Here is a 22,020-nt window from a genome sequence, read left to right on the forward strand (position 1 = left end):
TAACAACCCTACTGTCCTCTTTTTCTTGAAGAGGAAGCTGAGATTTAGGTAAAGCAACTTTCTCAAGGTCACCCAGCTAGTAAGTGAAGAGACAGAGCTTGAAGTCAAGACATTGATGGCCAGTCTGAATTTCTAAGTATTATATCAAACCACCTCCTAAGGTATTTTTGAGGGTCTAGGGAATTTTTTAAACAAGTTTTTCCTCCTCTATTGCCCAAAGATATTTACTGTTACCATTTTATTAAATTTCCTTCATGTGTATATCTGTATACACGTGCATTTTTACAAAATTACCATCACGCTGTTTGTATATATAATCATATCCTGTTTCACTTAATACAGTACGGCTTTTCCCCATGTCATTATGCATCAAAAGTGCTTCTTATAAATTGCAGAAAGTACATAATACAATAAAACATGCTCTTTCCCAAAGTGGGACTTTGGCTTGGGTATGAAAAGCTACCAAGAGGACTTTATACGTTAAGATGTCAACAATGAGATCTTAGGGGCGCCTGGGTGGCACAGCGGTTAAGCGTCTGCCTTTGGCTCAGGGCATGATCCCGGCGTTATGGGATCGAGCCCCACATCAGGCTCCTCCGCTGTGAGCCTGCTTCTTCCTCTCCCACTCCTCCTGCTTGTGTTCCCTCTCTCGCTGGCTGTCTCTCTCTCTGTCAAATAAATAAATAAAATCTTAAAAAAAAAAACAACAATGAGATCTTAAATAGTGTTCATGTTTTCATGGGAGACAACAGGGGAGGCCCAAAGAAAAGAGTCATTCTCTCTTAATATGGACGCGCATACTGGGAACCCTAAGTATAAAGCCTTCCAGGACCCGAAGGGGAACGAACACTAGCATCTCCTGACCACTTCTGGCCACATACCAGACCCTATGCCACACAGTCCCACAGATGTTCTTCCTTGCTTTTCCTAGCACCTTGTGAATATAGGATTTCCACCTCACCTGAGGGAAGGGAGAGGCAGGCTAACACGGTGCAGGCCGCATGGGCATTGAGATACTGGAGTCTAAGGTTTTCCTTTTCTTAGAGAAGGCGGTTTCAGAAGAAAGAAAAAATAGATGAAGAAAAGCGAGAAGGAACTGAATGAGTCAGCTGAAGTTACAAAAAAAAATAGCTGACGGGAATCTTGAACACCAAGGAAAGGAACAATGAGCGTGGAGAGAAAATGGGGTTCCTGTGGTTCAGTCTGGCAGGGGCGGGAGGAGGAGATGCAGAGTTAAGGAATGGGCTGGTTTTGCAAAGTAGCCCCCACAAAGAAAAAGACCCGTTCTTCCAAGAGCCCAGAAGGGGGCTGAAGGCAATCTTGGAGCATAGGCCAGAACGCAAGCATCACGGAGGAATCCCAGCTCTCGGGAGGGCCTGTTACAGGTCAGAAAGGGGCGCGGAGCAGCAAACATCTGGACGTTTAGGCTGCAGACCTGTGCCAGGGTGCCGAAGTAACACAGCAGGAAGTGTGCTGGATTGCAGCGGGGAGAAGAAATGCTGGAGAAGGGGAGAAGGAAAGGCTGGGCTCAGTGCCTGACTTTCCCGATCCTTTCCTTGTTCACTTGAACTCTTTCAGGACAGCCTAAGAAAGGTGAATGCTAATGAGCTTCATTGAGCAAGGAGATGGGAGACATGACTGAGGCTCTTTCTCTTATGTGGGGAGAGGCTGCATCTTACACTGTGACACGGGGAAAACACGGTGCTGTGGACCAGACGACAGTCAGAACGCCTCCACAGTTGATGGTCAGGCCAATGCTTGGTTGGCGGGGGCCTCTTGTGGAATTCAGTTCTTGGCCAGAAATCCCCGCCTTAGACCTTGGAAGATAGGAGGGAGGCTCAGCAAACCTGGCGGCTGCTCTTTGGGTTTGGCAAACTCCAGATTTTTCCAGCGCCTTGTGTTCAGTGAAACCAAAAATGTGTTTGGCTAGAAACCCTTCTCTAATTTTTAAACCCCTGAGCATTTTTTACATAAATTTGATACACATGTTTTTGTCTTATTTTTATTTAGCTCATCAAATCGAATTAGGAGCTACAATGATGAAGGGAACAATGCTGATTTCCAAGAAGATTTTGGAGCCTTTTTTTTTTTCTTAGAACTAAATCGAATTTTCTCCCCAACTGTTAAAATTACCAGACTGAGCTGGATTTGAAATTTAGAACCCAAATGTGAAATAAAGATCCATGCTTGGCAAAGATGAGGCATAGCAGGGGAACGTTCTTAGGAAGTCACAGTTAGAAAGCCAGGGTAGGTGTGGGGTGGGGGGTGAGGGGATACAGGCAGGAAAGGAGGCAACAGCTATTCTTCTTCAGACGGTTTAAATTTACCCGGCTTCCCGAGCTCCCCCAAAGAAGCCCGCTCACCATGTCTCTGGTGTCTGACTTCATCACTACCACCCAAGAAAGAGGAGTGTCTACCCTAAGACTGAGGATGAGGGGGTCTCCTGTACCCCTCCATGTAGTCAATTCCAGCTGCTCCTCCTGTGCTAACCTCCCTCACCCTTTTCTGGTTCTGGCTAAGCCCTCTCCATCTGGAAGCATTTAAAATGTACAACAATTTTAATCTCGTGCAAAGGAATCTTCGGGTCTACACTACATACCCATTAAGCTCAATTATACGTGCACAATCTTATTTTGCACAATTCTGTCTGGCCGAGGTTGGCACACACCAAAGGCTATTACTGTCTTTCCCAATTACTTTTTCTACTATGCCATCATTTTCTACAACTCTGGTCTGAGGCCAGCAGTTCTCTGAGAAACTCGAGCTGAGGTCCCAAGACAAAGATCCTCTTCAGAGCCCCGGGAACCTGGACTCAGAGGGTCCCTTAGACACAGTCCAAAGACATTTCTTTGAACTCAGCTTCTCTCTCTTTCAGACCCTGATCAAATTAGACAGACCTGGGTACAAGTACCATCTTGTTATTTTATAACTGTACAACCGTGGGGGAGTTATTTCACTTCCTTGCATCTCAGTTTCCCAGTCTGCAAAATGGGTATAATGGGCATATGGACCTCCTAGGGTTGTTGTGAGGATCAGATGAGATACTGTGTATAAAAAACACAGTTTCAGTTGTCTGGCCCAGACTAAGTAGTTATTTGTTATGTTATGTTACTTGTTATTATAAAAGCTACACCTTACTGAACTCCACACACCTTTCTAAGAGCACTTAACGTTTTTACAGAGGTGGCCAGTTTCCTTTTAAACATTCCGCCCACCTGTCCAGTCCCTCACCAATGCTGAACCAACCAACCCAATTCCCTGCAAACCAGCATCACTCTAGGTAGGTGACTGGGATTTCTCATCAGTCCCCAGGGAGTCTCCCATGCACACCCAAGTTTTAAACCTACAGTCTCTTCTTTGTAGCCATGGAATAGAGCAATCAGAAGATCTACAGTCCAACTTCAAACCAAACCACACCTCTTCTCACTTTATACAGAAAGCATAGGTGTGCGTGTGTGTAAGGAAATGAGGAGGTTTTCACTCTGCTTTAAGAAGCAAAATGGTTAATTAGTGCTTTCCGAGGACCCCCCCCTCCCCCGCGCAAGAACATGAGTCACACTTCATCTGTTCCTTTTGCAAAGTAGAAAGATGATGGCACCATTTAATAGGTCTGATAAATGCCTCTCTCTCAAGGGGGGAAAAGTACAGAGTCCATGAGTCTAGTATTTATTGCTTTCCTCTGGGCCAAGAGTAGTTTCAGCAATAATTCATGGATCCCGAGGTTGGCCAGAATGAGGGATCAGGGATCCACTAGCTTCCAGAGCCCCTTGGATGCTTTATGTAGTATTGGTCCTCATCACGCAGAATTGCTGTGAGGGCTAAAAAAGAGACATCTACAGGCTCTGATGAATGGTAATTATTATTTCCACCAGGCTGATCTCATTTGAAATCCTGGGTAATATCAGGAAAGGTCTGTGTCTTCCATACCTTCTATTTACTAGAGATTGCCCCCTCCGTGACTTCCCAAACTCTTGTGGCTACATGAATTTTGAATGCCAGCCTCAGCAATAAAGACTCTAAAAGAACCACCCCCCCCAACCCCACCCCGCTCACAGCCTTGCCAAAGGGGTGGGCCTAGGTGGCTGCTTGTGGCCATCGAGGGCTCTGGAGTGGACAAGCCAAAGGGGCAATTTATGGGCTGGGAAGTCACTCATGGCCTGGTATAAAAAGGGAGTTGGACCAATGAGATTCCTCTCCGGGAATCGGGAGAGTGAGAGACTGGGTTGACTGGTAGCAGAGACATATGGAAATGACTGGCCACATTAAGGGCAGAACGCCCTCATGAAGGTGACAGACTCCCACTGCTGAGGCTCTCTGGGAGTGCCTTGATTCTAGAACCACCCTCCCATAAAGCCTAGCTGTTAAGCGTTCTTCCTGTGTACACCATATACATCTCTTCTAATATTATTATAACAAATACCTCCTCTTTTGAGTTAGCTCGAGTGGGTTCTGGTTTCCTCCTACAAAAAGAGCCTTCGATAAAACAGCATCTACCCTTGGGAAGAACATGCAGATGGAGCTATGTTTAAACATTCTGGGCATTTCTGGTGCAAGGCATTGCTTTAACAGGTAATTACACAGAATGCAGACAGCACTGGTTCCTGACTCACCTCTCCCTGATTCCCCTCTATTATAAATATTGGAAAAGTTAAAGCTCTCTGCCTCAACCTTCCTAGCAGCCAGGGGAGGTCAGGTGACACAGTTCTGGCCAATGAGACGCAAGTGAGTATCTGTTGGGACAGGTAGGCTGCCTGCCTCCTCCTTCCTGCCTTGCATGACAGTGCTATGCTCAGAGCAGCGGCCACCATCTTGAACATGAAGGGAAAGTCAGCGAGACGCCAGTCCTGGCACACTGGAGGTGATGCGCGAACACTAGCTGCCACCACATTCCAGCACCCTTGTTATGTGAAAAAAAAATAGACCCTTAACCTACTATTACTTATATTTCTCTACAACTTAGAAGCACAACGTTCTCCAAAGATGTATTATGAAACAGAACTGGATATTGTTTCCCGTATCATAAGAAACACGTGTTGTTGGCTTTTTATAACATTAGTTTTAGGTGAGAAAAAAAGTTTTTTAACCAAAAAGATGACAACTTGTTTTCCAATTAACTTCTGTAAACATCAGCTGAATGATACAAGTTCTACAGGCAATTAAAATCGAAGAAGGGATAAGGTATATACACAAGCAACTATGCAGTAAGGCAGAACGTGGCAGGTGGTAAAAGGCACTGCTTTACACGGATCTATAGAGAGCTCACTTCCAGTCGGGGAAGGGAGAAATCAGGGAAGTCTCTCCACAGGAGACTCTGGATGCTTGGAGATGGGAGGAAAGGCGTTCTAGTCAGAAGGAATAGTCTAAGCAACTATGGAAAACTGGAGGTCATGTGCAGGAAGGACACAGCAAGTTCTTTCTGGCTAGTTCCGGGGAACAGAGATCAAATTTTTGGTCTAGAAAGTCCGACCAAATTATAATATGCCTCGAATGCCAACCAAAGGAGTCTGGGCTTTATCCTCATAGGCACGGGGTATGGTTGAAGGTTTCGGAGCAAACAGGAGTCAGAGCACCTGTTTGGGAACATCTGCCTCGTGACAAAATGTGGGATGGACTGAGGAGGCAGGAGTGCCACTAGGGGGCTGTACAGCTACCCGGGCAGGAAGTGAGGAGGCAGAAACCAGGACAAAGTGAGAATGAAGTGGGGGAAAAAGAAACACTGCACGCATCCCTGAGACACAAGCTGCCTATGGGCTGCAAGTCATGGCAGGAATCACAGAGACAATCCATTATTGCACAAAACAGAAACAAAAACCTCATCTGGTACCTCTGGAGCTGAAGACAGGAATGGTTTTATGTAGATGTTGGAGTCATGCACCTTCAGGTCATGGTCCCCAAGTCCCCTGGTCACTCCAATAGTTGCCATTACTCGGGCCTAGGGGTATAAGCAGAGGGTCATCAGAAACACACACCAGAGAAAGCATTCCCATCACAACGTAGCTGCCACAGGCGGAGAGAGAAGCATTCATTTTCCAATTCCTTCTGTCCCTCTCCATGCCCCTTGCTGCTGACTTGTGTAGGTAGCTGTTTCCAAGGAAGGGCTCACCAAGATCACTTATGTACTTAAGGAGTGGTTTTTCTACCAATTATCCTGAGCTTAATGGGTTGCTGCTGTCTCTTCTCAGCTTCTTTTGTAGAGACTGGAAGGAAGGGGATCCAGGAAACTAAATCCAACACGTTTGATGTCTACAGCTACAGAAATCAGTTCAAATCGAATCCAACATGATCCGTCCACCCATCCCCCCATCCGTCTGTGATACACCACCTTATAAGAACTCACTGAACACACCAGCCATGCCTCCAGTTCCTGAGAGGCACCAGTAAGTGATGTAAAAAAGCGAGCAGCAGCTCCCACCTCCCAAAGCTCCTAGAGTGTACTTCATGGCTAGAGGAAAGAAAGTCTTTGCAACTCTGTAACCTGGCCTGCTAACATCCCCACAAATTCCCTCTGGGTGGAAAGGAAGAAAATGTCACTTTATTATAACCACACAGAGACCCAGGTTTGAGACCTCACCACCTGTGCTTTCTCTGAACAGTTTCGTTTTCCCAATGCTTCAAGGAAATAATACTATGATACTAATGCCTACACAGTCAGCCTAAATATCTCCCGGGATGCCACAGATTTGACTTAGCCAAACATTTACTGAGCACCTACTAGGTGCAGAAATCATGCTGTGGGGGACAAATGTCTAAGGACTTGTCCCTAATATAAAGGAACTTGTGAAGGGAGATCAAAGGTGTATGTCTAACTAATAATACATAAAATATGGCCAAGTGATGAATGACACCAGCACCATGGGTTAGAGGAGTTGAGAGGAGGTAAAAATTCTGCTGAGAAGGTTTCCTGGGGGTGGTGGCATGACATTTTTGTGCAGAAGGGTGGGTAGCACTGAGCCAGGTAAGCGCAGAGGGATGAAATAAAAGTCATTTTTGGTAGAATGGAGCCCAATGGCCTAACACCTGAATCATCGATAATACATCCAGTGTAGGGTCATGGTGCTGAGGCCCAGCTTGAATCCTCACTCTACTGTTTGGGTAATAAGAGTAACTTATAAATGCTAAGAAATATTACAATCTAAAACATTGCCAGCACCTTCATCCTGTTTTCCCAAAAAGGCTATGGATCTTGGAGCTGGTTTCAGATCAGAAGATGGGCATGTTTGCATTAAAGTGGGAATGAAACCATGACATTTTTTAAAGGCAAGAATCAAAAGGGATAAAATGCAGGTATGTGATATGAAGCCTGGGGCCCTCTGGTCAGGCAGGCTGCAGAAACTCTCTGCTCTGCTGGGGAGCTGGACCGGCTCCGTACTAGCTAAGAAATACTGAACTCTTCAGTGTGAAAATTCTGAGTCCCTTGCGGCCCTTCTGCTCTCCCCATTGCAATGGCAGCTTCTCTGGCTGGGAAAGCACAGGTGGGCGTTTCTGTCTAAAGAAATCTGATGTTTCTGTTAGTTACTGAACTTGTTTACAAAGTATGTAGGTGTTACCCACACAAATCCTTAAAAGCATTGGCAGGAATAAAATGAGAAGTTATGGCTGTGAAAGTCTTCTGAAACTTCCGGGTAGGTGTATGCAGACGGGAACGAGAAACCCCTTGCAAAGGATCTAGATGGGACTGACGTGTTGCAGTTGTAAAGATTTCGCAAGAAATCATGGATCCCTGACAGGGATCTTGTGCTACGTCACTGTGGAGCAAGCCTGGTACAGACTGGAGCCACAGTGGCTTTTAAATAGGCCATCAGGTGCGATGACAGAACTTGCCAGCTGCCTGTCACAGAACTGGCAAGCCCTAATTAACTGAAACGCTTGAGGAACATGATGTCCTGGTGAAATCAACATTGGCTGAACTGGGAAGGCCCCTGGCTCCTTTAAATCTTTATTCTGATCATCTTCTAAGAACACATTAGTCCATTTTCCTTTGGTGTGGGGGCAAGTATACCGTACATACTGAAAAGCATATTTAATACTGATGGCTTTCTTGAAGGCCAGCCATGTGTCAGGTACCAGGCTGGTCAGGTACCAGGGATACAAAGGTAAGAGTAGGTGGCTCCGAGCTTACTGGAACACACTGGGTATAGGAGGGTCATACTGAGACTCTCAACCCCACAAAGCACTGCAGCTGTGGGCATCGGTCACTGGGCTGAGAGATGTGCATTAACGACACCCATCATCTTGACAGGCACACGCAACACTGTCAGGAACAGAGAGTCCTTTCCTGTCGTGACTCTCAAGCAAGGATGATGAGATGGAAGGTGGCCCATTTCCATGAACAGGGAAAGTTCGTTTGAAAAATGATCCCTCTGTGAATCAGATGTTTGTGCTTCATTTCCCTCCATGGAATGTCTCCTTCCACTGAAATAACTGCTACACTGAGCCCAAACCCAAACCCGTGTGCTCTCCCACACACACACATTGAGAGACGCACGCACGCACACACACGCTCGAGTTCTGCCCATAAAGGCACCTTTCAGTTTTATTATGAGCCACTTCTTCCTCCAAAAAACTATCAAATATTGGAAGAAATTCAGTGGAGGACTCTTCTTAATGTGAGCACATTTTTCACTTCTAATTGGAGCTCTCAGCACAGAGTTGAAGGGTATTCGTGTTCAAAGGAAGAATGCAATGACTCAGGGCTGTTTGTTCTTACTGGGAAACAGTTTCAAAGCTTCCCCATCTCCAGTCCGGGGCGGCTACCTCCTCCAGCCTCCGCTCCCAGACCAAGACGGACAGACAGCCTTCCTGGGCTGCACAGCATGCCTGCTGCTCAGGGTGTGGCTCTGACTGGGGCCCTGGGAGCTCGTGACGGATGACCTCTGCTAGCTGGGCCCGGGCTCCGGTCCGCGGGATCCTGAGCTTCACCGCAGTGAAGCGTCGGACCCCCTTGCCTGGCGCAGGGGGAGCAGCGGACTCGCAGAGCGTGAGCTTCCACGGGGGAGCGTGGGGGCTCTCGAAGCGGGGAGACGGCCGTGGCTCCACACCTCCCACCACCCCTGGCTGGCAGGAGCCGACTTCGCCTCAGAGTCTCAGCGGCCTCGTCTGCCCAACGGACCTGATACCGCCGGCTCTGCCCGCCTCATGGCTTGTCAGAAATACAGGAGATGATGTACGCGCGGGGCCATGGTGAAACACTGTAAAACATTACTCAAATAGATGGCCTGGAATGTTATTCGCACAGAATGGACTTTCGTCCCTTGTGCTCACCACTCACCTCCCCCGTCCCCAACCCCTGCCACTCCTCGGACCCTCAAGACAGTACGCCTGAAGGGTGATGGAAGGCGACAGTCTTTCGCGCTGTCAGGGCTATAAAATGCCAGGCTGCTGAGTGGGGCACAGAGACCGCCACGGGCGGTGCGGGGACAGAGCCTGTTCTCTCGGCCCCGGGGGCGTGCACATGCCTACCTTCTTGCCTTCTCCGTATATAAGGGGAAACTTCAAGTCATCATCCTCAATGGTTTTGTATGCCCTGTAGGGGGATAAACAACATTAAAAAAAAAAAAGGTTTGCACTCAATTAGTGACCTGCTGCCCTGACACAGGCGGCTAGGTACTTCATTCTCCCGGACGCTCTGTCACTCACCACGCTGCCAATCGTTCTGTGCACGGAGTTATTCTTCCTCCAGAACGGTATGTGTGTAACACAATTAACAAACCAGAAGCTATTGACTCTGGATTCGCTTGCAGAGGGAGAAAATAAGGTGGTATACTCATAATTCACAAGAAGGGGGGAGGGGGTTTTTGTCCTCAGCAGTTAGAGCCTGTGTGCCATGAAGTGCCCCAGCAGCAGTGACAAGGGTCTTCTCATGAACCCAAAGTGAGCAAGAGCAGAGCTCAGAGACGGATGCAGAGTGAAACTGCTCCAAGAGCCGGCTCTGACCTTCAGGGCTTGTGTAGACCGAAGCAGCCTGGTACTGGGATGGCCGCAGAAGGAATATTTAGAGCCTGTTTGACCTCGATGTGATAGTCAAGGTTGGCAGAAAATTCTTTGTTTCACAATAGCTATTAAATGGCCATTTGACACACGGAAAGATAATCCAGTTTATGCTTCAATGGTTTATTCTAGATGTGGTTGTCCAGAGGCCACTGCACACACAGCAGAGGCTGGCCAGGCTAACACAAGAGAAAAAATGAAGTCTCTGTCTTGCCATTTTCCTCATAAGAAGTTAAAAAACAAACAAGCAGCAAAGGAACAAGGCCCTTGACTACGAACTATACCACCCTGCGCAAGGAGCTCCACCATTTTCGGTCTCAGTTTCCTTATCTGTAAAATGAGGATAATTACATAGGACGTAAAGAGCTTAGCAGAGAGCCTGGCACTTGGGAAGTATTCACTTAGTGGTAGCTATTACTACTATTTAATAGATAATGAATACTTGGCACACCAGCTCCCCTTTCTGCAAAATGGGGACAGCACTGCCTGTTCACCACCTCAAGAACGTATTAGGGACACCAAGTAAAAATCAGGGTAGCTTCTACTAGGTGAGGCGCTAGAAACCAGATGATTCTCTAAAATAATGCCTGCTGAGTGCGTGAAGAAAACTAGTTTGTGAAATGGGCTCCCAATCTTGGATTTATACAGACAACTTGGGAGGGAACCTGAAATCAAATTTATGGAAGCTCTTGATATACAAAAGATTGCAACCCAATTCAAAGAGAGTTCAACCCCAAAGCTAACACAGGGACACGTTTATTTTCTGGGAAATTATTTAGGTAAGTTCCTTCCCAAGGGATCAATGAAGACTTGGCACCTGTTCAGCCCTGGGCAAGCAGGTGAACCTCTCTGAACCTCAGAATCCTCATTAATCAGAGAGAGGAAAACTGAGGCTTACTCGTGGCGTTGAGGATTAAGATGACCTAATGAATGTGCCGAGCCTCGGGAGTCCGGCACGGTGCCTGGCACACGCCGAGAGCTTGATAAATGCCAGTTGCTGGTACTGCCATCAAGTGGGCCCAGAGGTACTCTAGGAATTCAATTTTCAAAAAAAGAACTGTACTATTTCCTTTCCCCAAATCTACCAAATTAACACGAGGTAGAAATAGCTACGTTGATGTTTTTATAGTCACATGAACTGTTTAAAACACTGCGGTATACAAGTCATTTGGGGGAACAAATAGAGCTATTATTAGAAGACACTCAGCTCGGGGAATGAATGAATTCTTAGACCAGCGGTTCTCAGTGCTGGCTGCACATGGAATCACCTGGGAGAGCTTTTAAAAATCCAGATGCCCAGGTCACAGCTCAGAACAATTAAATCTGAACCTCTGGGGGTGATAGCTAAGCGCTGGGAGGGTTTTTTTGTTTGTTTTTTTAAGCTACACTGTGCAGTCAAATTTGAGGACCACCACTGTAGACCAAGTGTCATTTGCTAATATTCAAAATCCGTTGATCAATTAGCTTGACCCTAAAGATGACAGACTGTGTGGTTCAAGGGGCAGGAGGGAAATGACCTGAGAAAGGCTCTGAAGTAGACGTGAGCAGGGCTTGGGGTCGGTGGAGAGGGACACGTGGAGAGGAGAGGCCAGACTCAGAGAAGAGGACATAGTGGGGACGAGACCAGGAGAGGGACTGGGGCCCGAAGACCAAGGCACAGGAGTCAGGGATTAAATGGGAGGCAGAGGGCAGCAACTCTAGCACCAGTGACTGGAAATTACTTTGAGCTCAGGAAGGAGGGAGAAGAGCACTCTTCACAGGCTCGAAAAGGCAGCTGGAGAGCTGTTCTCAGGTCCCCTGAAAGCCCAGGCAATCGAATTCTCTCAGGGCAGAGACCTTCCGGAACATGAAGTCTGTGTTACCACAGCTCTGAAAGACAAACACTCACCTTGGAGTTGTCACCTACAGGGTCCAGTGCAAATTCTAATATTTTAGTTGCTATTTTTTCATCTTCAAACAAAACAAAAGTATTAAAAATAGAAAGGACAACTTTGAAAAAGGTTTATTCTGTTCCTGCCATTGCTGGCTTCCAGTCAAGTAAGAGCCCTCTCCCCTGCTGTCGCCAACAAACGACAAGGGTGAATAACAATAAATAAAAGAGTTCCACACGCTCTCCCCCTCAGCCTTTCTGGGTCCTAAGCACAGGTATCATATAAAGGCAGATGGACTTCCCTTCACAGTTACAGTCTGGCATGATAAAGAATAAAACACTCAAGAGTTCAAACGGGTAACTTGATTAAAGTCTGTATAAATGAGCTAAAACCAGGACTGCAGCTCTGACTCACCGAACACCCACATGCCGCACGCTGGGCTTGGTGCTGGCTTACTGTGTCTCAAAATGTCTCCTAGGTTCTGCAATGTCTCATTGGACAGATGAGGAGACTGAGGCTCAGAGAGGTTAAGTAACTTTCCCAGGATCACACAACATCTTAGTGGCCTGAAGCTAGACACAAACCTTCCCAGAAGACACACCAAAGAAAGGGGACAGCAGGCCTCCTGCAAATGCGTTTGCAGTTTAGGGGGCCACCCCTGTTCCCACCCATTTGAAAGGCCTGTCTACTGTGTATATTGCATTATAGTTCATGTCCAAGCTGGAGGCTTGACTCTGCCCTTCCAGCTCAGCGCTGGCTGCCACCTTCTCGGCAGGATGATGCAGGAGAAGGACAATGGTTTGCAGCTGGAGCTCCAAGAGACGGAGTTACTTGGGACCTATGATTCATAGAAAATATCTCTTCCCTCGTATCAGATCCCATGATTTCAGAAATCCTGATTCAACTTAAAAACTCCAAAAATCAATTACTCACTAGTTTTTACAAGAATATAACCGACTAGAGATCACATTCAAATAATAACTTGTTATAAGAAAGCAAAACTGAAACGCTTGGGAAAGATTTTCAGAATAACCCTTATTTTGTGTCAATCCTTAATGAGTATTTATGAAGCCAACTGATGGAAAGATGAGGGAAAAAAATTGAGGCTTAAAAAGGGCTCAACTGAAGGGCTTCCCCTAAGTGGAGGTAAGTTTCATTAAGCAAAGAAGTTTCCATTAAACATTTTTTGAAAAGTAATGGTTTCCCTTGCAATGTAGATTTTGCAAAGCTGAAAAGACAAGGCACCACTGGTCCAGACCTATGGGAAGGAAAAGCTCAGCACTGAGAGAGACTGAGAGGCTAGTAAGTCAGCTGTGTCCCAGGTGCAGGAGTCTCTCCTATACCAACATGCCTCACATGGGTCCCTGGGTTCTGTCACGGAGTGGACTGCTCTGGACAGTCACCGTCCCGGGAGCTCTGCAGCACGCAGCATCAGCCGATTCTATTGGAGAACAGCCCTGGGAAATTCGTTCTTAAACCCCTCAGTCAGCCATTGGTGTATTTCAAAGTTCTCCGACTCCTAAGGCAAGAGGGAGGCCGACTGCTCCCACTGCACTCGCCCTTCCAGACCGAGGCTTGCTGCCACCGAGTCGGTCCTTCTATCTGCTCACACAGGTCCAGGTGCTCTCCCATCCTCTCTGATGCCTTCTGCCTAGGTTCGCAGGTGGCTCCCCCCTTTCCCCTGCTGTTATTCTCAGTAGTTTTAGATGTATGGATGATGCTTCTGGAATCCTGGCTCTGTAGCTCCCAACCTACTTCCTGATGACCTTCCTCATGGCACCCCAGCTCCCCGGTCACGTGGGCTGCACCAAGGACATCCTGTCCTTGCAGCCTCCCACTGCAGGCCATCCCTCCTCTCTCTCTCTCTTGCTGGGGCTCGCAGGCTACTTCCCTTGGTCCCAGCGCTCTACCTCTCTCCTGGCCATACACGTTCATCAGCCAGCTTCTGCTTGCCACAGTTCTTTTGAATACTTCTCTTGCTGGCAGCCTAGACTTCCTCAGCCACTTGATCTTCTAGTAAGAGGGAAACACAAGAGGAATTGAGGGTTTCATTTGTCGACATCCTACCACATACGGGCAGCTCTACCTTCCCAACAGGTCCAGCACGTTTGCCGCCACCACCGCCTCTTGCCCACTCCATGGCAGCTGCCTCACTGGGCCTGCCTGCAATGACCGAGGTAAGAGCGGACAGTGCCAGGACCGGGTTGATGGCAGTGAAGGTGCTGGAAACTGCTCCGTTTTGTCCTTTATCTCTATTCTCAGAGCAACCAGGGTAATTATTTTAAAATGTCACAGAGCGTCATTACCCTGCTCAAACCCCCCAATGATTTCCCCATCATACTCTAAATAAAAGCCAAGTAATGAAATGACCTTCTTTAACATTGCTCCCCTCCCCCAAATTTCCTCTTCCCCTTCTCAGTTTTATTTTTGTCCTTGTCATCTACCCCCACCTAACATTTAAAGTGTTTTACTTCCTTGTGTTTATTTTCTCTACTGCTCCCCTGCACCCCTGCCCCACTTAGGTTCTGTGAGGACAGAGATCTTCATCTCACCACCTGCGGCATCCCTGGTATTTAAAAGAGGGCCCAATACGTAACGGGTGCCCAACAAATATTTGACTGTGCGAGCAAATCAATGAATGCCCACGACCTCAGGCAGTGGCTTTATTCTGCCCTTCTGTATTTTCTTGTCCTACACATATTCACAAAACAAAAGCAAGAGCTTTCGGAGTTTCCCTGCCTGCTCTCTGGGTCTTGGCAGTGCTCCCTGCAGTCGATGCTCACCCATGGGCATGTCCTTTGCCTGTCTATGGTCTTGGCTGGCCATGCGCTGCTCTCTGCGGTCTTCTAGACACATCCTCTGAACATGTGAGCTCAGGACGACCCTGTACAGCCACACGGATGCCCTTTCCCCCCTCTGGATGAGCAGCAATTATAGGACGACTCCAGGATGAACACATCTCGTCCCAGTGTCAGCTCCGTAACTGTTTTCAGAGAAAGGTTTGCCTGCATTTTCGGTCTGGCCGAGCAGCCTGCTAGCCAATCTCCCACAGCCATTTCTCTCTCTTCATTCACAACCCTCACTCTTCAGCTTAAAATTCCCCCTTGGACGACAAAGCCCTCTGTGATCGGGATCTCTGCACGCTGCTCTGACATCAGACTCCCCTAACGCCAGCTTTCCTGCTGTCCCTCTAACAGCCCCCGGGGCCTTGCTGGTCCCTCCTGCGCATGCCTCAGCTTTCTCTGACTGCTCCCGGCTATCAGGCTACAGCTCTTCATGGTGCTCCCACAGCACAATCTAAAATTACCTATTTATTAGTTGTGTTGACCTGCTGCTATCCCCCCAGCCCTGGGACATTCACTCAAGGAAAGCAGGGACTTCCATCTTATTCACTGCTCTATCCTCCTGCCTAGAACCGTGCAGGTGCACTGTGGATGTGAGGTCGATCAAGCTACGTAGATGAACAGATGAAGGAAGGCCAGCACTTCCTCCTCGGCACGCATGCTTCCCTCTAAAGACATAGCAAAGTCTTGGCTTCCCCACTCATTTTGCCTTAACGGTAAGCTCTTTCATGGCTGAAATTCAGTGCCGAGTCCAATCAGGGATACCTTGGACTTGTGTGTACCTCTTTACATTAGAATTTTACGTTCACCTTTATTACCAATATATAGTAGTACAGAGTCATAAAGTTATAAAAAATAGCATTTATGATCCTCTTGCCTATTACTTTCTCCTGGTGGTTCCTAAGTTCCACCTCCAGAATGGCAGGCTTTTTTGTTACGTGGCTCCCCAGGGTCTATAGTGTTACCTAGACACACGTCTTCCCTTTTAACTTGCTAAAGCAAGTCTCCCACTAAGAAAGTTCTTCTGTGTCTTTGCCAGATTTCTCCATTCCCAACCAGAGTCCCCACTCAGACATCTTAACCCACAGGCCAGGAACCCAAAGTTCACAGTTTGGCACCATCCACATAGATCACTTCCCATGATCTTCTTTCCCTCCCAGATCAGGACCTTTAATTAGAAAGAGGGACAGAAATACCACTCATTTCCCTAAGTCTTGGTTCCCTTAGCAATACTTGAAAGTCATTTAACAAGAATGTGACCCCTCTGGGACAGCCTCATCCCGACAACCCACTCGTAGGACTCCAATGACACACGCCAGCGAGTCACATTCTTCCACTCACTAACCTCTCGCCACGGCCTGGGACGCCTGTCCTCCCCTGGGAAGCTGTCTTCCTAGACCCTCCTTTCCCTCTGCTGTGGTCTAGGAGAGAACATCAGGCCTGGAGTTAGAAGTTCTGAAGTCACAGCTCGGTCTTCAAGTGAACTAGTTGTGTGACCTTGGCAAAGTCCCTCGACCTCACTGAACAGGCTTCTTCAGCTGGATTCTGTGTGAGAGGCTGCAACGATTACATGCAAATATGTCTGGGAAGTCCTTTGTGAAGGATATGGAGCTATTTAATTCAATTGTGGCTGAAGGAGCCTTGTTCTTTCTTCACTGCTTATGTATCGCACAGATAACTGGGGACCACGGGCAGGAAGACGGCACACGCCCACAGGAAAACCGCTTCTTGCTGAACGCCCAAGACATCCCCATTCATACTCTTCCCACTGCTGCTAATGATATCAGAGCACAGAGGACAGCGCCTGTGCACCTTTATTTAGAGAAGTCCATTGTTCTGCTCTAAAGTGATGGGTCAGAGACTCAGAAAGAGACCTCAGAGCTAATAATCTGCAGGGGACGCTTTGGGGTTGATCTCAAAGAGGCATAAAAGGAGCATCTTCCCTCCGCCCACCTCAGCGAGAAGCTGAGTGCCCCTTCTGGGAGGAAGGTAAAAGCCACAGGAAGTCTCAATTTTGCTCAGAGCAAAAACCAAGTCTTAGACAGACGGGGCACAGTGCGCAGGGTCAAGCAGGTTTGGATGGAGGGTGGTGGGCAGAGAGGCATCTAGGTGTTTGGTCCCCACTTCTGCTTCCTACACCAAACCTCAACGAAAGCCTGAATCCCAGAAGGCTGGGATGAAACACCACCTGGGCCCAGCTGGTCAGCAGCAGACACATGCCTGGAGCCCAAATGCCACTCATGGCTTTTAAGAGCTTGGCACAACCCCAATTCAGCAATTCACGGAATCCGCAGAGACTCTGCCCTGCCTCGCCTCTCTCCACACCGACCCTGCCCAGACCTTCCTGGAAAAAGCAACACAGAGCTGGCAGCCACCTCAGGCTTCCTTTGTCCTGCCAGCCATCTGCATTTCCAAAGGAATCAAACCCAAAGCCACAGAGCAGTAAATGGAGGCTGCTTCCTGCTCCTCCAGGAGGCCCTGCAACGGGCAACCCACTGTCCCTCCTCACTGTATGAATATCCATGTGTTTCCTGCAAAGCAACACAGAATATTTTGTGTTTTATTAGATCTCATTCTTATGTTTTAACATCTTCTTTCAAGAGGCCTTTTTCCCCGGTTTCAAAGACTCATAGTTAAGAAATCCCCTAGAAATTTTTAAAATTTATCTCTGGATCAAATCTTAATATGCTGGAAAAATGTCACTAAACTGTCAGGGAGGAGGATCTGAGCCAAGCTTAATGAAATCAGGCTCAACTCAGAGATCTGGAATAAGGATGAGAGGCGGCCGTTGTGGCCCCAGGGTGAGCTAGAAGGGGCGGGGAAATATCCCAGATCTACCAGGGAGCCCGAAGGTTTAGAAGCATCCTTTAAGATATTTCTGGGCAGAGCCAACATCTCTGCCACAGGCTTGCCATTGTATAGCAGGCTTTAGTTATTTGTAATTCTACATTTTGGGGGACGGGGTCACATTTTGAGGCCTTGAGTTCTTGGATCCTGTACTAGGAGTTGTCATCAATTGATATCTTGAATACATGATTCCTGGGAAAGTTCTCTCTGGGGCCAAGGCTGTACAAAGAAATGCTACCTTGTTTTCTCCTTCTAGCCCTCGGAGCATCATTTAAATTATTTGAGGCCTGGAGGCCCTGAGCTATATACAAGTGGATGTTCTGCTGCTAATACAATACAATAGTCTGGGTTCAATCTCAAATAATAAGCCTGAATTGTAAAAGCATGATTAATATTCGTAACATAATTTGGAGGTGCAATGCTGCCTAGCTTGCGTATGTCTGGCTGTCTCCGATGAGAGAAACAAATAAAAGGGAGAACCTTCCAGCGATCTCTCCAGAAAACCTTTATCCATAATGGGGCCCAAGCTCTGTTCCCTGACATTGCAGTTGCCCGTGAGGACATCCCCCGATTAACAGACCCACAACCCCTGGGAAAATGCCTGTTTCTCCCCTCCCTACCACCAGCATGCCTGAACCAGATCTTCCCTGGAATCCTGGAAGCAGTAGCCATTCTTCTAATTTGGCCTACAGACCCCTCTTCCTCACACTAGGTCTGTGACGGACAGCACAAGGCATCAGAGCTTGCTCTCACTGCATTAGCCCACGTTCCCGGGGAAAGTCGACTTGCTTGGAGCCGATCTTAACCCAGGGTACACACAAACACTTCGGGAAGCAACATTTACCCTTCCCGTGTGATACACACTGAGATTTCCTTTTTTCCTTACACTACTTAATTTGTTCAAAATGCTCATCTCCGTAACTAAGTTGCTTTCACAATCCACTAACGGGTCCCTACCCACAGTCGAAAATTTGTGTAAAGGAAAAGAATCTGCTCCTTATAGCTCCAAATCAGGAGCCCAGGTTTTGACCGGACCAGAGCAATGCGCTCTACTAGAGTCCTTCGTGAATGTTCACTGAGCACCTACTAAGTGCCAGGCACTACCACAGGTGCTGGGAATGTGGAGTTAAATAATATAAATAAAGTAAAGGTCATCTCTTAACTCACAGGCCCAAGGTTAGGAATTGAAAAGGATTCATCACACAGAAGATGATGCTTTGAGTCAGTCTTTTAGAAATGTAATTGGTCATGTGTGTATGCAAACCAGAACCGATAATATTTCAGGATGAAACATTCTGGATGACTTTTAGGGAAATTTCAGATTTAGAAATTATTTCTGATTCAATATCCACTTGGTGTGCATTAGCACTTGGCTAGGAGAGCTTTGCACTCTCGTCAATAACATTTAGAGCTCCCATAGGTATGAATCACAGATCCTTATTTTATGAGCACACAGATATGGAATGATTTCAACTTTCTCAGGGACCATTTATTCTGAAACAAACATGAATTTCATTGACATCGGCCTTTATATCGTATGAAATCAAGTCAATATAAACAAATCAAGAAATAACCAAAACTGACCCCATATCCATGAATGGCGGGGAGACAAGAACATTTAGATCATTCCCTGCAAAGAGGGCTTTACTGCAGAGGCCAGTCCCTCTGGCTCACATGGCTTCTCTCTCTCTTTGGACATACGGCTATTTGTACATGGGAGCACCAAGTCCCGCAGTGTTCCCATGGGGAAGCCACTCATACCCCGGGACTCTACCATATGCTCCTGCATTTTAGCATTTCCATTTGAGTGTCTTTGAACTGGTCACATCACCTGGGGCAGAGTTCAAGTATCTCAAAGCAGGCATCGGTGCTCTTCCAACTCTTCTGGTTTATCCCAAAATGCCGTGAGAATTTTGCATAATAATCATATACGTAACATTTATTTCAACATAGAAAAATCTTCAAAATCTACCCTCAAAATCTTCAGTTGAAACCCTCAGTCTTCTGGAATCTTCTGCTGACCCTCACATGACTCGAGCCTCAGGGTAAGAAGCACAGGCCTGGGCAATGGCTGCCGATCTCTATGGAAAGAACACCATACTCCAGGCTCCTGCACCAAGGCAGGATGGATGGTAAAGGCGACAACTGCTAAATATTCTGCTACCACCTCAGCCCGAACGCTCACAGCAGTTCTAACACACCCATCCCTGGCTGCACGCTCTCTCTTCCGGGGACTGTTCTAAGCACTTACATTTTTACAATTTACGTAATTTTTAAAACAAGCTAGTGAGACAGATATTAACATTAACCCAAATAAGAAAATGGAGGTCACACAACTAGAAACAGAGGGCAAGCTCACTTCCAGGTCTGCCCCAAAGTGCATTGAGCTCTCAGCCATGGTTCTCTGCCATCCTTAAGGATCTATGAATACATGGTAAATGCCATAAAATGTCATGATATCCAACAGGATTGCTTAATTACTAATCCTCATCATCAGGGTAAACCATACAAATTTCTAAGACATCTACCCCCAAACCTCCCAGGTTTTTAAAGTGGGAGGTCACATATAAGATTAAACATACCACCTTCTTAGGCTTTTTCTTCTTTTGCCAATAGGGTGGATGTTCAAGGTCACTGCAGAATTAAGTCTAACCTGAGGTTTCGCTTTCAAATTGTTCTGTTGATGATAAAGTCTTCACACTTAGGTGCCCAGTTTTTTTCACAGGGTGATCTAAGGCTGTCCAAAAGGATTAGGCAAATCTGGGGAGGGAGTATCATTTATTCAGGATGAACAGGAATAAGAAACCAGCAAGTTAGATGCCCTAGGAGCATGGTCTCCTAACTATTCCATGTATTTATATCCTGCCTCGGGCCTGGACTATCCAGGTGTGGCATGAGCACCACTAAGGAAAAGAGACACTCAACTCTGACCCACTGTAGGCACCAAGGGGCTTGATATCATCTGCCATCTTCCACTGTTAGTCCCGTCCGTGACCCCTCCTGCACAGGGTCCTTGGCCCACACAGGTGGACAAGGAAGCTCCCATGCAGCAGCAGGAGGAAAACCAGGGGCCAGAAGTCACAAACCTGCTAAAGAGCCCAGGCTGCCTAGTGTTCTTTATTTATTTTTTTTAAGATTTTATTTATTTATTTGCCAGACAGAGAGAGAGAGAGAGAGCAAGTCCGCCATGCACAAGCAGGGGGAGCGGCAGGAAGAAGGAGAAACAGGCTCTTTGCCAAGCAAGGAGACCTATGCGGGACTCGATCCCAGTCTGGGATCATGACCTGCGCCAAAGGCAGATGCTTAACTGACTGAGCCACCCAGGCGTCCCTGCCTAGTGTTCTTTAACCAATCACTTGTGCAAGTAGTTGCTTACAGCCACGGTAAGAATATCTAATGCTGCCCCAAGCCAGTGTTCAAGGATGTAGGGGAATCACCTGAGAGGCTTAAAAAAAAAGACAGATTCCAGGACCTCAGGGATTCTGGAATGTTTTTAACAATCACTCCAGATAAGAAAGCTTCACTGCCAGTTTTGGTACGGGCTTGTCCTACACTGGACTATAACCACCATCACAGTGGGGACTGCTTTCGTCTTCTATCTCCAGTGCCCAACCCAACACCCATGTTACCAGAGGAGGAATGGTTAAAACCATTAAAATCCATCTCACGTCAGAGATGAAGCCCTGTGCTCTGTCCTTTAATTTCCTGAGCACAATGTATTGCATTTGCTCAAACCTGGGTGATGGACAAAGCTGACTTAATCCTAATGGAATCTGAACCTAGACTTGGTAGAGTACTGTTGCTTTTACCAGAACAAGGTAAAGAACAAAAAGTGACTGCATTACCAGCATTTCCAGTTCTTCTAGAAAGATGTGTGTTTAGTTCTTCAGCAAGGGACAGACTTAAACCTTACCCTTGCTCTCAGTCTTGTCTGAAGCTAAGAGGAACACGGTGGCAGGAAGAAATCATTCCAGGTTCAGAGTGGTGCTAGTTACCCAGCTCTGCCATGTGGATTCCTGGGCTAAGTTCAGAACTTAGGGGCTTTCACCTAGCACCTCAGCTCAACCTGAGAAGCTGTCTCCCAGCCGTGGGGGTTAGCACCGTCATGGGCTGTCAGCTTGAAACCAGCAACACCGACTTTCTGCTCGGAAACCTTGTGGTCAGGGAAGGGGTGAGAGTGAAATTTTATAACTGGAGGAATACAGGTTGGACACAGGAAAATGTTTCCTTGGCAGGGTGGTTAAGTACCTGGAAATGTGGTGGAGTGTTGCAGCACTCACTTCTTTGTGGGATCTTATAAACAGGCTGAGGATTGGACCATATGTCCTTCTAAATATACTCTCAGCTCCATATTTCTGCCCTGCTGTGTTTCATTTTCATGCTTTACAGAGGTGCAGAGCTCTTAAAAGCAGGAAAATAAGATGTTAGTCCTTGCCATCCTAGCACTGCATTCAAAGCTCCCCATGAGTTGA

The 22,020-nt window shown here is 47.1% G+C and overlaps 1 protein-coding gene across 1 annotated transcript in view; it reads right to left on the bottom strand.

Moving 5' to 3' along the window:
- Positions 1–22,020, bottom strand: part of PPM1H (protein phosphatase, Mg2+/Mn2+ dependent 1H) — a 242,326-nt gene that overhangs the window by 33,337 nt on the left and 186,969 nt on the right. The window contains exons 8-9 of the mRNA XM_034643663.1: positions 9,460–9,523; positions 5,825–5,932 (exon numbers count right to left, since the gene is read on the bottom strand). Coding sequence (XP_034499554.1) covers positions 5,825–5,932; positions 9,460–9,523 — 172 coding nt within the window. The remainder of the gene's footprint in view (positions 1–5,824; positions 5,933–9,459; positions 9,524–22,020) is intronic.

Source organism: Ailuropoda melanoleuca, chromosome 15 (assembly GCF_002007445.2).
Source record: "Ailuropoda melanoleuca isolate Jingjing chromosome 15, ASM200744v2, whole genome shotgun sequence".
Taxonomy (NCBI): Eukaryota; Metazoa; Chordata; class Mammalia; order Carnivora; family Ursidae; genus Ailuropoda; species Ailuropoda melanoleuca.